Source organism: Bison bison, unplaced genomic scaffold (assembly GCF_000754665.1).
Source record: "Bison bison bison isolate TAMUID 2011002044 unplaced genomic scaffold, Bison_UMD1.0 scf7180017864192, whole genome shotgun sequence".
Taxonomy (NCBI): domain Eukaryota; kingdom Metazoa; phylum Chordata; class Mammalia; order Artiodactyla; family Bovidae; genus Bison; species Bison bison.
The window spans coordinates 283,295-299,058 of NW_011494764.1; the positions used below are offsets into that span (position 1 = coordinate 283,295).

A 15,764-nucleotide genomic window follows, 5' to 3' on the forward strand; every position below is an offset into this window, starting at 1 on the left:
CCAGGCATCCTCCCCTGGTCGCCTCCCTCTGGGTGCCTCCTGAGCTCCTCGGGCCCCTCCCCCAGGCCTCCTGGGCCCCCTCCTTCCTCCTTGACCCACTTTAGTCCCCTGTTGCTGGGGGAGGGGAGCACGCAGCCGGCGGCTCTGATCCTGGCTGCCTCCCCCGGCATCCCTTGGGGCGGGCTGTGGATGGAGCCAGCAGGCTGAGCCGGCCTGGCCCCAGGGACTGGCACACAGCGTGCTCCGAGTGGCAGCTCCCTGCCCCCTCCCTGGACAGATAGTTCTGGACAGCTGCCCCTGCCCCGGGCCCCTGGGAGGCCCTGCCAGGGCCGGGCTCCGGTTTCCCCCAACCCCAGGGAGCTGTTGCTCCAGAGGTCCCTCCTACCACCGCCTCCTTGCTGAGCGCACTTCCCAGAGGGGCCCTGGGGCAGCGCCAGGCCCTAGCCTCCTCATTCTTCTAAAATCTCTGCTGGAGAGACTGGAGCTGGGGGTCAAGTTCCCTGTCTGTTGTTGATCTGTGTGAGGTGGGGAAAGCCACCAACCTTCTCTGGGCCTCCTCTATGGGACAAAGGATTTGGACCAGGTAGCTAACCTTTATTGAGCATTTACTATGCTCCAAGGACCTGGCTAAGCATTTTATGTTTATGATTTCAGACGGGCATAGCAACCCACTCCAGTATTCTTGCCTGGAAAACCCCACGGACAGAGGAGCCTGGCGGGGTCGCAGGAGTCAGACACGACTGAAGCGAATGAATGCACACAATGTTGTTACAATGATATCATGGGGCATGTTTTCCTACACTCTGTTTTAGAGATAAGGCAACTGTTTTACAGAAAGGGAAAGTAACTTGCTTAAAGTCACACAGGCTGTCCATGGTGGAACCACAGGGGTCAGAGCCCAGGTAAGCCTGATGAGATGAGTTTTCATTGCTCTGACATTTTAAAATCCATGCTGATACTAGGCTGTTAACTCTTTCTGGGACTCTTGCATGGCAGTCTAAGGACTTGAGATCCTCCTCCAGGGGTCCTGCCTGAGCCCCGTCCCATCATTTCTTCCTGCTCCGGTGTTGCCTGGGTCCCCAGGCCTACCCCCTGCCCTGCAGCAGGCTGTGGGAAGCCAAGACCCCAGTATGCCCGCCAGCTGGGATCTCACTCCATCCTGAGTCGTCATTCTGTGGTCCAGGGGCCTGGCCCCATGTGGGATCGCTCTCCGCACAGAATGTGTCCTGGCTTCCGGCGCTGCCAACTGTAGGAGCCATGAGCCAGCGGGAATTTCCGCATGCCCGCCCTGCTTGACCACTGGCCCGGCCTTGCGGATCCCCCTGCACCCTGCCCCTCCTCCTTTCCCATGGCCCCACTGAAAAACACAAATGTGAAAAATGGGGTGGCAGACCCTGCGGGGTGCTGTTCAAATGTGGGACCCGTGCTTCTCTAATCTCCGCATTTTTTTGCCTTTTCCTCCTTGACTCTTGACATCTGTCGGACCTCTGGGGATCTTTTCATTTCATTGTCTTGCTAAACAGAGGAGGGGGTGGGTGGTGGTGGTGGGGGGCTCTGGGAGCAAAGTCAGGATATCTATTCTTATTTGCCTAATTTCCTCACTTAAATGTATCTTGTGATTAAACATTTTCTTAGCGAGCTTGGTCAGGGCTGCACTGAGTTTCTTTTCATAAACATTGGCAAGTGAATTTAACAGCCTTGTTTGTATTAGCTGGAGGTTTCATTTGCATAGTGATTGTTCTTATGAAACAAAATAATCACTTGCAGTTTATGAAACTGTATAAATACTGGGGTCTGGAGCCGGGTGTGTGTGCAGGCCTTTTTCTTCCCACATGGAAATCCATCCATCCGGTTCAGGGAGGAAACCCAGGCTTCAGGAAGAGGATTTTCTTGCTGGAGAGGTGTTTCTAGGGCTGTGGGCATTGCCTGGTGGGTGGAACTTGTGGAGCCCATTCAGGGGAGGGGCATGGGAGGGAGGGGGGCCGAGGTGAGCGCAAGGAAATGTCCAGACTCCAGTATCTGCTCCTTTAATGTTATATTCTTTCTGCCTTTTTGATTAAGGTTGCATTCTGGTGGCCTGAGGCCCAGTGTTGCCCACAGATATGTTTTGATTGGGTTGTGCTGTGTCTAAAAGAAATAAACCAACATTGAAAAATGTGGAGATTTCACAGAAGCATTCATTCAGATTTCTTGCTTCTCTCTCCTAATAGCTGGGTAGACTTGGGACCGCTAGGCCTGTTGTCCTGCTTGGTGCCAGTCCCGGTGGTGTGGGGGTGGGGGCTGCTCCAACAGGTGGGGTATATTCATCACAGCCCCTCTGCTCACGCCACCCGTTTACGTGCCTGCCGGCCCTCGGGGATTAGGGATCCTGACTGCAGTGGGTCTGTCCTCTCAGTGTCCTGCAAGCTTGAGGCTCCTGTGTTTCACTGAAACGCTCTGTAGGCCCCTGCTGATCTGTTATGAGATGTCTGCTCAGCCTCGGCCTATTTGAGGAGCTTCCCCTGGGCCCCCTGGCTCTGCCCCAGGGGCTCTGGGTTCCAGGCCTCCTAATGTCCATATTGGCCAGGGGCAGAGATCTGGAAAAGGAGCCACTTTGGGAGGTCACACCCTTATTCCCAGGAGCTTGCCTTTGCTCAGAACATTCCTGGCCTCCTCTTCAGCAGCTCCCTTTAGAGCCTACTGCCCCCAGAAGACAGGCGTTTCATGATCTCACGCTGTTTTTTAGACTCAAGCAGCATCGCCCAGCTTGGTCAGCAGGCTTGGACCGAATAACTTCTTAGCTGATTCTAATACATTTTCAATCTACTTGTGTTGGGTGGGCCCAGAATAATACCTGTAGAGTTGCAGATGGTTTGACAAAGGATCTGGGCTGCAGTTGGCTTTAGAGCTAAGGAATGGTGCCTGCTCCCCACCCCCCAGATGACCCAGCAGAGCCCTCAGCTATCTGGTAGCCTTTCTGAAGCCCCTTCACATTGTAGGAGGAAAAGTCAGAAGTAACAGAGAAAGTGGGTGAAACAGATTAATGCCAGCAACTTCTTCATTCTGCAGAACTCTGTCCCTTAGCCTGGGTATCTTGAGCACCGGTTAGAAAGTGGCTCCTGTAAATCCCATTGTACCTCCAGGCCTTCATCATGTGTATCCCTGGTTGAAAACTATACTCTGGGTCTGGTGTCCTTTATATAGTGTCTCATGTTATCCTCACAGTAGCTCTAAGTGGTAGTGATGTTATCCCCATTTTATAGATGAGCAAACTGAGGCTCTGAGGCCCAAGGTTACACAGCTGTTGAATGGAGGAGCTGAGATTTGAACCCAGGCCTCCTGGCTCTAGAGCCCACTCTCCTAATGTCTATCTACCTATCTATATATCTATATCTATCTATATATATATATACACACACACACGTAGTATATATGTAGATAGTAGATATATATATACATATATAGTAATACGTATATATGTAGGTAGTAGATATATATACATTTTTGTATATATGTACGTATGTGTGTGTGTGTACACACATGGGAGTATTACAAGGATAAAATGACCTAAGATCCTATTGTTACGTCTACTGAGACTTCCCAGGTGGCTCAGTATCTGCCTGCCAGTGCAGGAGACCATGGAAACACGGGTTCAATTCCTGTGCAGGAAGATCCCCTGGAGGAGGAAATGGCAACCCACTCCAGTATTCTTGCCTGAAAAGTGTCATGGGAAGACGAGCCTGACGGGCTACAGTCCATGAGGTCGCAAAGAGTCAGACATGACTGAGCACACACACAACCTCTACTGATTAGAGCAGGAACATGGACTCAGGCATGGTGAGGTTTTTCTTTTTTTAAACTATTATTAGATGGTGTCATTAAGCATTATGCTTTCTTCACTTTTCTATTTTTGATCATTTCACTGCTCTGAACAGAATTTCCCCCCAAGATCCTGAGGTTGTAAATTTCCTTTGGAGAGGCTTGTACCTCTAACTGTTTGAGGCAGGGAGTAGCATGGAGAAATCTGCATGGTTTTTTTGAAAAGAGAAAGAGCAAACAGCTAAGCCAGACATTCTGTTTTGATAGAACTGGCTGGCTGAAGAGGAATCCTATCAGTTGGGATGGAAGACGTGAAATACAAGTTCAAAACAGCTCAAGCATAAAGAGGATGTAGTATCTTATACGACCTGAAGTCTGGAGAGAGTGTGGCTTCAGAGTGCTTAGTGAGGCATTGAACACTGTCAGCAGTAACTCAGGTGCCTTCTGTCTTTATGTTCTGTCCTGCTTAATATATTGGCTCTTGCCCACAGATGTCTCCTCATGGTGAAGAAATGGCTGCATTGGTGCCAGACATCACACCCTCACTCATCAATGTCCTAAAACCAGAAGAGAGAAGCTCCCTTACACAGGTCTGTCTTTAGAGGAAGGATACTTTTCCTAAATGGCCTTCTGGTCCCTCCCTTGTGTCTCATTGGTAAGAATGGCCTCCCCTGCAGATCCTAGACCCACACAGGCTAGAGTATAGAGCATCACTCCTGGGGCTCATGAGAGCCCCAGCTTTCCTTAGATTTAGTGACTTCTGGAGATAGTCAACAAGAAAGAAATGGATGTGGGGAGGTACCCAGTGCTGTTTGGGGACAAGCAGTCTCCAGGAGGCCTGTGCCAACGCCTGTGTCTCTTTCCATGCAAGGTTCTGGAATACCTCCCTCATCTCACTATGGCCCTCTCCCATATCCTAATCTTCCTAGTCCTTCTTTCCCTACTTCCTGTTCTAGGACTACATCATTCCTTTGTCTGTCTTTCCCTCTGATGGAATCACTCGCCCCTCTTTCTTGTCTGATTGGTTCATTCTCATCCTTCTGGACTCAGTGCAGTGCCACCTTTCCTAACTACTTATCTCCCAAACTGGGTCCACTGCTCTTGATCTCTATTTTTTTAAAAATTGTCATGTTAGTCTCAATAGGAATTTATTTTTGTGTTTAGTTGTGTACAGTCTTCCTTTTGCACTGGACTCTCAGCTCTATCTGGGACAGGGACTGAGTTTGACTTGTCCACTCTGTGTCCCTAGGCTTCAGGAGAAGGACCAGTGGGGAGGAGGAGGGATTTAGCAAGAGCCTGGCATGGAGCAGGCATTTAGTAAATATGCAGTGAATGGAGGACCTACCCAAATCCCCCGTCTCTTTCCTCTGCCTCATCTGTTTCTGTATCCCTCTCCCTTGGACTCCAAATTCCTTCCTGTGTTCTTGGCTCTTTGAGGAAGCAGAGAGACAAAATATCTCCATGAGTCTGTGGACCATTTTCTCTTTACAGTGGCCAGGTTGCTGACGCCTGTATAGATGCTTGGCCCAGTGGCTGAAGCCAGTGGGCAGCATGGATGCACGTCTGGATGTCTGGATCTGACCCTTGCCCACGTGTGTCCCGAGGACTCATGGCTTTGCCCCAAGGAGGCAAAGGGGGTTATATTTTGTGGCTGGGAGCTCCCTCACCCGTGAAACTGAGGAGCTGGCCCCTTTGCAGGGGCCTATTGGGTCCATCCCATTCCTGGCAAAGCCATTTAGTTATTAGTCTTGCTGCTGTTAAATTGTAAGGCTGGCATGGGAGCCAGCTCATTATTTTAGACAAGTCAAAGGTGGAGATGGTTGGCTGTAGTTCTTTGAAGTTTAAAGACAGGGAATCTGAATACTTTTGAGGAATTTTTTGACCCAAATAATCAGGTTGACCTTTGACTCAGATGAAGTGGATTCTAGGGGACACTCCCATGATGTGTTACCATAGGACTGGGCGGGAGGAGAGAAGAGGGCAATCCTTGGCTAGGTTGGCCAACACTGAGGTTCGGGTGAGGGCACAGCAGGGGTCTTGACCCAAAGGTGGTGGGTGGGACAGTTTAGATGTGCTTGAAGCCCTTCCTCATTTGGGTCCTCAGACTGCCAGAGACATCACTCAGTGCTTTAGGCTGAGGTCTCTCCTGCAGGGCAGAGAAAGAACCTGCCTGCGGCTGCAGACCTCTTGTCCATGGCTGGTTGTACAGCAAATCATAGCCTTGCTCCTGTGTGCAGGCGAGACCCAGCGTGTGTGTACATGGGTCCACGCGGGCCTTGCCTGGGGCCCGGCGCCCACCCCAGGGACCCTCTGGGGAATGCGTTGGCTGCAGTTTGAGCCTAATGAGCAAAGTGTTAGGTGGTGGGGCTGCAGGTTCCCTGCCGGAGCTTGGTCTCCCCGAGGCCCGCAAAGTGGAGCCATTGAAGACGGCGGAGGCTTTCCTAGCGCCTGCTGTTGCTTTTAGGGATCTTGCTTATGTTGCCTTTTCTTTTTCAGTGGGAAGTGTCAGTGTGAGTAATTATATATATTTTCACAAACTTGAACTATGCTTCATTTAAACTTCTATAAACATGTCTGTATAATTCTAATTAACTGCTCGCATAAAGCCATCAGAAAGTTACACGGGGAAAGCTCATTTGCCAGACTGTTGCCTAAAAGCCAAGGAAAATATTATGTTCTTCCAACAAACGGACTATTCATGTAGGCCGTTCCCAAGATAAACAGGAGATATTTGAGGACAAGTGAGATTTGAATTGAAGCAGGGATGGCCGAGCCTCTTGTAAGTGGTGTTCAGCAGTGTTGGCAGGGTGGGTGGCTTGATTGAGTGATAAATGCTCTTCAAGAAAAATGCCTCGGACTTGGAATGTGGGGTCAGGACCCTGGAGATGGGCCATCTTGTGGTACTCTTGTTAAAGTCTGTGGGCAGGAGGCCACTCTGAATTAGTGAAAAGTCTGAATCAGAGAAGAGTCAAGCTCTTTCGGTAGTTTGTGCTTAGGTTACTAAGAAAGTGTGGGCAAAAGAGAGCCTTGGGGCTGCTTTAATAAGGGGGTCGGGATGACTTAAAGTCAACCTCATTCATTCCTTCTTTCATTCACTCCTCCAGTCGATTATTGCTGGGCACCTGGGCACCTGACCCAGAGCCACAGTAGGGCTCTGGGTGTGACAGCCGACAAAATGTCAACATCTGTGCCCTCCTGATCCCATGTCTGGTTGTTGGTGGTGGCGGGGGGGTAGTGAACATGGTAAGTGAGCACCCATTGTGTGGTGTGTTAGTGATCAGGGCTCTGGGAGAGAGTGAAGGGGGAGAGGGCTGGGAGCCCGACTTGGTGGGTGTGTTTTTCGGTCGAGTCAAGGAAGGTCTGCCTCCCTGAGGAGGTGACTGTGAGTGAAAACATGAAGGAGGTGCAGACTTTCCGGGTAGTGGGAACAGCATGTGCAAAAGCCCTGTGCAGAAGAGTGCTTGGGTGTCTGAGAAAGGTGAGAAGGCCCAGGTGCCTGGGGCTGAGCAGGTGATGGGGAGAAGTGGGTGATGACGTCGGACAGCTGATTGAGGGGCAGGGAAATGTAATCCAGTCTTTTGTTATATGCAAGAAGACACTTTTTAAAAAAACTTTTTGGCTGCACCTCTTGGCACGTGCAATCTTAGTTCCCGGACCAGGGATCGAACCTGCTCCCCCTGAATTGGATGGCAGAGTTTAACCGTTGGACCATTCCAGGGAAGTCCCAGAAGAAGATACTTCTGAACTGCTTTTCCTTTACTTCATAAGATGAAAAAGACTTCAACATTTTGCCACACTTGCTCTATTGCAGATGGTGTGAATAATACACAAAAATATAGAGAAGAAAATAAAATCCTCCCAAATATCCCTTTGCAGGGAGGCAGACTGTTTCATGTCTGGGATGCTCCTTTCATGCCTTCTCATTTTATCATCTCCTCTAGCTTCTTTCCTCCCAGCCTTTGCGAAGGTTGTTGAGAAATGCTCAGTCAAACCCCGGCTTAGTATCACAGGTGACTATTTTGAGATGGAAGATTGAGGAGTTTTTTTTTTGTGCCCTTAAAAAACTTGAAATTGGAGTCCAGGTAGTTTTTTAGGTGGTTTTCGACAGCTGAAAAAACGGTTGCAAAGGAAGCCTCTGGAGGGCTGAGGGTTCTGTGTAGACACAAACTTTCAGCGGTAACAGTGAACTTTCTTTGAGTCCTTACTAGGTCCTAGGTGCAAGACATAAGTAGTTTTCGCTCAGTTCTCTTATTTTTGCCAATGTTTTACTGTGGGTAAAACACACACACACACACACACACACACACAGAAAGAAAAAAAAACAAACAGATCATAAAACTTCCTCTTTAGACCATTTTTGAGTGCACAGCTCAGGGTATTAAGTGTGTTCATGATGTTGTGCAGCCTTCTCCACTATCCCTCTCCATAATTTTTCATCTTGTAAAACTGAAGTTCTCAACACGTTAAACAATGACTCCCCACTTGCCTCTTCCTGCAGCCCCTGGTAACTACTATTTTCGTTTCTGCCTCTATGGATTTGACTACTCTCAGTACCTCATAGAAAAATGGAATCATACTGGGGACTGCCCTGGTGGCCCTGTGGTTAAGGCTGCCTGCATCCATGGTAGGAGGTGAGGGTTCCATCCCCAGATGAGGGTCCCACAAGCCGTATGGCTTGGCCAAAAAAAAAAGAGAAAAAAATGGAATCACACAGTATTTGTTTTTAGCACAGTGTCCTCAAGGTTCATCCGTGATGCAGCATCCACTGAGGAGGTACGCTGTTATTTTGCTGACCATTCATCTGTCAGTACACACTAGGTTATCTCCATCTCTGGGCTGTTGTGAACAATGCTGCTATAAACATGGGTGTGTGTGTGTCTGTTTCGCACCCTTCTTTCAGTTCTTTTGACTATATACCCAGAAATAAAACTGCTGAATTGTATGGTGATTCTACTTTCAATTTTTCTGTAGTGGCTACACCATTTTATATTCCCACCAACAATGGGGAAGAGTTCCATTTTCTTCACATCCTTGACACTTGTTATTTTCTGTTGTCTTTTCTAACTTTTTTTTGATAGTAGCCATCCTATTGTATGAGGTGGTGTCTCGTTGTAGCTTTGATGTGCATTTCCCTAATGATCAGTGATGTTGAACATCTTTTCATGTACTGTTGACCATTTATAGGTCTTCTTTGAACAAACATCTATAGAAGTTTTTTATTTATTTTTGAATCAGATTTTTTTTTTGTTGTCGAGATTTTGGAGTTTTCCATATATCCTGGATATATAATTTGCAAGGGCTTCCATGGTAACTCAGACGGTAAAGAATCTGCTTGCTTTGCAAGAAACTGGGGTTCGATCCCTGGGTCGGGAAGATCCCCTGGAGTAGGGAGTGGCTACCTTCTTCAGTATTCTTGCTTGGAAAACCCCATAGGCAGAGGAACCTGGCGGGCTACAGTCCATGGAGTCGCAAAGACCTGGATACAACTGAAGTGACTGAACATGCACGATTATTTACAAGTCTTTTCTTTCAGTCTGGGTCAGTTGTCTTGTAATTTTGAAATAATCTCTATGAAGTTGTTGTGATTATTATTATTGATAAGAAACTGAGAATCAGGGAGGTTATTGACTTTCCCCAAATCACACAGATAATCAGAGCTGATAATGGGACCTCAACATTTGAATCCTAATTCTGGGCAGGAGTTGGGTTCTAGGCGTCACAAGGCCATCTGCATGGAAACCCATGTGAAGGCATTCAGGGCATCCTTATGGCGAGGAGCCTGGCTCCCCCCCCCGCCCCCAGGCTTACCATGTGGGCCCTGCTGCCCTTCTTCCCTGGGCCATGTCAAGGTGCTGCCTCTCTGCTGTGTACTCTCAGGAGAGGCGCCTTGGAAGGTTCTCTCTCGGTCCTGTGGGCTGGGTGGATCAGAGGTGGATGCCTTCACGCATATCCGTTCAGCCCAGCCCTTGGCATGTGGCAGCCCTTTTTAATAAGCAGAGCTTTTATTACTAGCAAATTCTTCTAAAACCCTGTCGGGCCTTAGAAGAGGGATACCTGTAGCCCTCTGTGTCTCAGGGGCTGAGTGAATTAGACTTGGATGTGAGGGTCAGTTTGTAGCTGCTTCATTCATTCACTCCCTCATTCATTCATATCCTGGTGTGATTTTTTTTTTCCAGCAAGGAGATTCCCCTGGTCTCAAGTTTCCGGAGGCACCCGGTACAATCTAGATTCCAATTAGCTTAATTGCTTCATATTAGACTTCTTAGAAAAGATTTTTTTTTCCTGCTGATGGCTGCGGTTCCAGGAATGTCTACCCCCACCGCCTTCCTTCCTGTCTCCTCCCAAGCTTGTTTCTTTCAACTTTATTTCTCCAGGACTGGCCTATACCTATTAGTCTCAGGGCTATAGCGTCAGTTCATGTTGGAGAGGCCAAAGCAGGATGGAGAAATAGAAAAAACAGAAACAGCGTGGACACCAGAAAGAAATTGTATATAAGATACATATATATATATAAAATGTATAAAACACCTTAATATGAAATTTATATGTATCATACACATATCTTGATACATTCACGTATCTCTTTAAACAAAAAATCCCTCCTTAGTTGTGTGTGTATGTATGTTTCAGTGAAAGAACTTGGACACAGACTCTACCCTGAGTTCTGACCCTCTCCCTTTTCCTTTTGCCATCAACACCAGATTTTTTAAAAAGTACTTTCAACAACCAGAGGAAACAGTTACATCCTGATTGACACACAGGATGTTGGAGCAGCATTCTTGCTGTTAAGTGATCAGGATTTCAGCCAAGGGAATATAATGAAATCCACATAAAAATTTATTTACCTAATGAAAATCCTGGAGTAATGCATAAGTGGTTCTCTGATAATAAAATGCAAATCTAAAACTATAACCAGGAGGACAATAATCTTCATTAAACGTATTGTCTAGAGGAAGCCCATGACATCCACTTAACAGTGATTTGATTTGTTCAGTAATTTCCACGTAATATTTAAACTTTATTTCGAGCCTTAAAAACCCACCCATGAGTTTCTTTCCCATCGGCGAGGAGAGCGGCTGCTGGTGGGTGAGGGTGCTTGCCTGGTGAGTTTCATGGCCTCTGCAGTGGGCACCTAGAGCACAGTCCTTTTCTAGGTGACTCAGTGTCTGCTGGAGAGATGGGGTCCAGGGAGAGACAGCAAGGGGTCAGGTTTCCTTCTGTGGAGGAGACCCAGAAAAGCTCCTCCTATTCTGTAAAAAAAAGTAAGATCAGATGACTAGAAGGGTTTGGGTGAGCCTCCCAGGTTTCTCCCTGAGCCCAGTGCTCCTGCCTCCTGGAGAGCTAACCAGGGCTGAGGACTTCAGTGATGCTCTCCCATCACTCGAGTGCTGGTGGACATCTCTGCAGATGCTCCCAGGACCACCTTGCAGCCTCCGTCCTTTAGGATTGAAGTGAGTGGACGTTGGAAGCAGGTTAGAAGCGCTTTGGAAGTAGGCTGACCTGGTTGGGAACCTGGCTCTGCCACCTGTAAGCTGAGTGACAGTGGGTATGGTCCCCAACCCCTGGGAGGTGCAGGGTCCTTGTCTGGGAAAGGGGAGCTCTAGTTCCCACCTCCAGGACCAGAGCTAGAAACATGTGCAGAAGCCTGTATAGTGTTGGGTTGGGGCCTACGGTACCTTGCTCAGAAGCCTGTTGGGTAGCTTAGACACAGGATAGGAAAGAATTTGTGTCTGGGTGCGTGCACGCGTGCTCATTTGCTTCAGTCTCTTTGTTGCCCTGTGAACTGCAGTCCACCAGATTCCTCTGTCCATGGGATTCTCCAAGCAAGCATACTGGAGCGGGTGGCCATGCCCTCCTCCAGGGGATCTTCCCGACCCAGGGATCGAACCTACATCACCTGCGTCTCCTGCTTTGCCAGGCGGATTCTTTACCGCTGAGCCACCGGAGAAGCCCTTGTGTCTGGGTCCTTTTGTCCGATTTGAAACTGATGATCTATGCCCTAGAGGACCGAAATGAACCTTTGAGACTTTGAACAATCATGAAATCCCAAATAAACAGCAGATTAAGGCTACTGTGTGTGTATGTGTGTGAAGTGTTCTCATCAAAGAAAATGATATTAGCATTCTTCCAAACCGTTTTTTCCTCCTCTTTTCTTTTCTTATCAAGTTGCAACTTTGTTTCCCTTTGACTTGATGCAGTGTGCCGTGAAAATCTATTAAAATGAAAGGAAGAGAACAAAATCAGCCGTAATCTCTTTCTAGAGGGAGCATGGGACCGCGGCTAAGAACGGAGGCCTTTTCAGATGCCGGCCAGCTCAGGGCTCACTAGCCGTGTGCCCTTGTCCTTCCTGGCCTCAGTTTCCTTGCCTAGAAGGCCGCATTAACATGGTTTTTCTGCACAGTAGTGAAGATTAAACAAGATAATGTTTGTAAAGTGCTTGGCAGAGTGCTGGCACTCAGACAGCGCTTGATAAACGGGAGCTGCTTTGTTGTCTGAGAAAAGGTTGCGCTGAACAGAGGCCGGTGAAATGGAGAAGTGAGGCTCTTATCCAGGTGGTGCTGCCAGCCGCCGGCAGGCCGGCCAGCCCTAGTGCCCAGAGCTTCCATCCAAGGGCTGGCTCAGGTTACTCCCGGCCCATTAACAATGCTGGTCCAAGCTTGGAGCCTCTTAAGTTCAAGGTCGATCACAGGCCTTATCCCCCACCGGGCCTCTCTGCTTTGCCGAGTCATTAGTCACCAGGGTGGCCTGATGAGAGCGTGGGGATGACTCAGTGAGGCTGATCCCCTCTTCTGGGCCACACCCCAGGGCAAGGCCTTGCTGGCAGAGGGTCCGCAGTGTTGGCCATCCAGAGAGATTGAGGTTCCATTCACATTCCTGGAAAAGTAGTTAAATCCTGGCTTTGCATATGACTAGCCGGACAAGTCATTTCACCCATCTGAGCCTCAGTTTTCTCATCTGCTAAATGGGGGTAGCAGTAGTATTTTATCTCAGAAGGTTGCTTTGAGGAGGCTAGGGGATGGAACAGGCTTACTAGCCTGCAGTGAGCAATCCTGCTGTTATCCTCCCAGGCAGACTTCCTGGAGAAGGAGGGCTCCGACCCCATAAACAATGAAAGATGGGGATAAGTGATGGATAACCGAAAAGAAAGGAGAGCAAGGGAGAGCTGTGGGCTGAGGGGTGGGGGCAGAGGAAGCAGGGAGATGAAAGGTGCGAGAAAAGCTGTGCTCGCTAACAGTGTGGGTCTCATCCCTCCTGACCCGATGGGGGGCCTAGTGAGGGGCCCTGCCTTTTGCAGGAGAGAAGATGAGGCAGCAGCAGCCTCTTGGCCTGGACTAACTTGTTTTCAAAAATTCCTGCAGGAGAGACTTAGGCAAACGAGTCACCTTTTAGCCCAAATGCACCCATGATTCTTGTGTATCGAGTGCTGGTCCCCAAACCACAGAGTTTCTGCCCACACTCTTGTTGGGATTAATTTATCAGCTGGCCAGCCAGGAAGATGTGATGCTGATGGGTTTACCCCATGGGACCATCTCTGGGGTAGGGAGAGAACCATCCAAAGACACTTGGCGCACCCTTCAGTGCCCTTTTGTGGGTGTCAAAGCAAACTCGTGGCCAGCCGCCTGGCTTTGAGTGCAGCCTCCTTTGAGCACAGCCTCTGAGGCTGCAGAGGGCCTGGGGCTGTGGGGGGTTGTAATACCCTGAGGCCTGTGGAGCCCACAAAGGGGCCTGAGTGACAGCCAGACGAGGGCTTCACACACCGGCAGCCAGGGGGAGGGAAAGAGAGAGAGAGTGCGGCAGGGGCAGAGGGGGGCTGCCAGCCAGGGACAAAGGCAGAGAGGAGAGAAACAAAGGAAGGGAGAAAATCCCCTCTCGTTACAACCTGTGAGTTAAAGAAAAATGTGGTCCGTTACCCCACCATGCTTTAGCGTGAAACTCAGTTCATCCGATAAAAAAATACCCGGACCTTTCAACTTGCTGCACCTCCAGGCCAGGTGTGACAGCCTTGTCGGATGTGCCCTTCTGGGCTGGAAACTTCCCCCACCCATGCATGGAATCAGTTGAAAACAAGAAGAATCAGAGGCAATCAGCTGCTGCCAAATTTCGGAGCAAACATTTTTCTTTCTGGATTTAAATAATTGCATTGCATCCCCAGCTCTGGTTCTCCTCTAAAACCAGCCCCAAATGACATTTGGCAGGCTGTCGATGGTCTGGTTTTCTCCCCCTCCGCCCTGTGGGGCTTTCTCAGAATATTTTCTTCAACGTCTGGGTAGCTGGCTTTTAAACCAGTTCATTTTTTGGCGGGGGGGGGTGGTTCGGTCTCAAATTTTATTAAATTTAAATTTTATTCCATTTCAGGCTATAAAATCTCCAAAAGTGGCTTTGAAAGTGAACAGGTTTTGGCATGTTGGAAATAGGTTACCTCCAATGCAAATAAAAGCGTCTAGCTTCCGAGGAGAACAAGGCTCCAAGGGTTGGGAAAATGCGTGGAATGGTTAGAGACCATGGCAGAGAAATGGTCAGAGACCAATTTAAAAGCACATATATTTTAAATGGAACATTTTGTGGACATATGGAACCAATAGCTTTGCCAAAAGCTCAATTCTGGGGATCAAGTCTTAAGAGCTAAACTTCTCTTCAACTATCCAAGGTGATTTTTAGCAGACAAATGAAAGCTCCTTTTCGCTTTCTAGTCTAAGGGGAATCTTAATACATTTTTAAATTATTTGGCATTTTGAATTAATTTTCTTAGAATGAAACGAGATTCTTAAATTGGGATCTTGTAGGGAAAAGACAGCCAGGTAATTAGTGAGCTGATCTCCTTTTCTGACACACGGAGGAGAGGGGGGAGAAGTTGAACTCCAACCAAGGTGCACACAAAATCTATTTTAGAGCAAAAATTTCAAAGTAAGCAACACCATCTGTTCTTTAATTATTTCTCCTTATAAAAAAAAGTCGCTAAATTTATTTGGGTTACTTAGTTGGAAATGTCTTTAAGACACTCAGAACTGGGGCTATTAAAGGCAGGTTGTCAGCGCATGTTTGCTAGGCATCCAGGAACTCAAAATAGTAAGGGCCGCTAAGAGCTGACTTTCTTTTCCGACACAGCTTTGCTTTTGGTTAGGCATGGTCATCTGGCACCTGGGGGACCAGTCTTCTGCTGCTCATATCTGGGGACACGGGCTATGGGATGGAGTAGAGGGTTTATGCTCCACCAGGATAATCAGAGAAGGCAATGGCACCCCACTCCAGTACTCTTGCCTGGAAAATCCCATGGATGGAGGAGCCTGGTAGGCTGCAGTCCATGGGGTCACTAAGAGTCGGACACAACTGAGCGACTTCACTTTGACTTTTCACATTCATGCGTTGGAGAAGGAAATGGCAACCCACTCCAGTGTTCTTGCCTGGAGAATCCCAGGGATGGGGGAGCCTGGTTGGCTGCCGTCTATGGGGTCGCACAGAGTCGGACACTACTGAATTGACTTAGCATTAGCAGGATAATCAAGGGTGGCAAAGTGTAATGGGAGCCTGCCCCCCAGCGTTGTTCCTGCCCCTTCCAGAGTCCTCACCAACAATCCATCCATCCATCCGTCATTCATCTAATATTAGGCCAAGTCCTCATGGAAGGTACAGTCCTGTGGAAGAGATGACAGTAATCAAAGCCTCACACAGAGGAGCCTGTGGTTAACAGAAGTACGTGCTCTTTGGTGTCTGTGCTATAGAACTTTCGGTGATGCAGGGAATGTTCTAGGTCTGTGCTGTCCAATATGGTAGCCACAAGCCACGGGTGGTTATGGAGCATTTGTGCCCAGTGTGGGTGAAAAACTACTATTTTAAATTTTATTTAGTTTTGATTAATTTTAATTTTAAATAGCCACTGCAGGCTCGTGGCTGCTGGATTGGATAGCACGGGATTGGCAGCAAAGTCTCCTGGGAAATTGTTAGAAAAGCAGACTCTCAGGCCCCGC

The 15,764-nt window shown here is 48.4% G+C and overlaps 1 protein-coding gene across 1 annotated transcript in view; it reads left to right on the forward strand.

Moving 5' to 3' along the window:
- ZNF423 (zinc finger protein 423) overlaps positions 1–15,764 on the forward strand; it is a 337,684-nt gene that overhangs the window by 9,435 nt on the left and 312,485 nt on the right. The window contains exon 2 of the mRNA XM_010843978.1: positions 4,330–4,388. Coding sequence (XP_010842280.1) covers positions 4,330–4,388 — 59 coding nt within the window. The remainder of the gene's footprint in view (positions 1–4,329; positions 4,389–15,764) is intronic.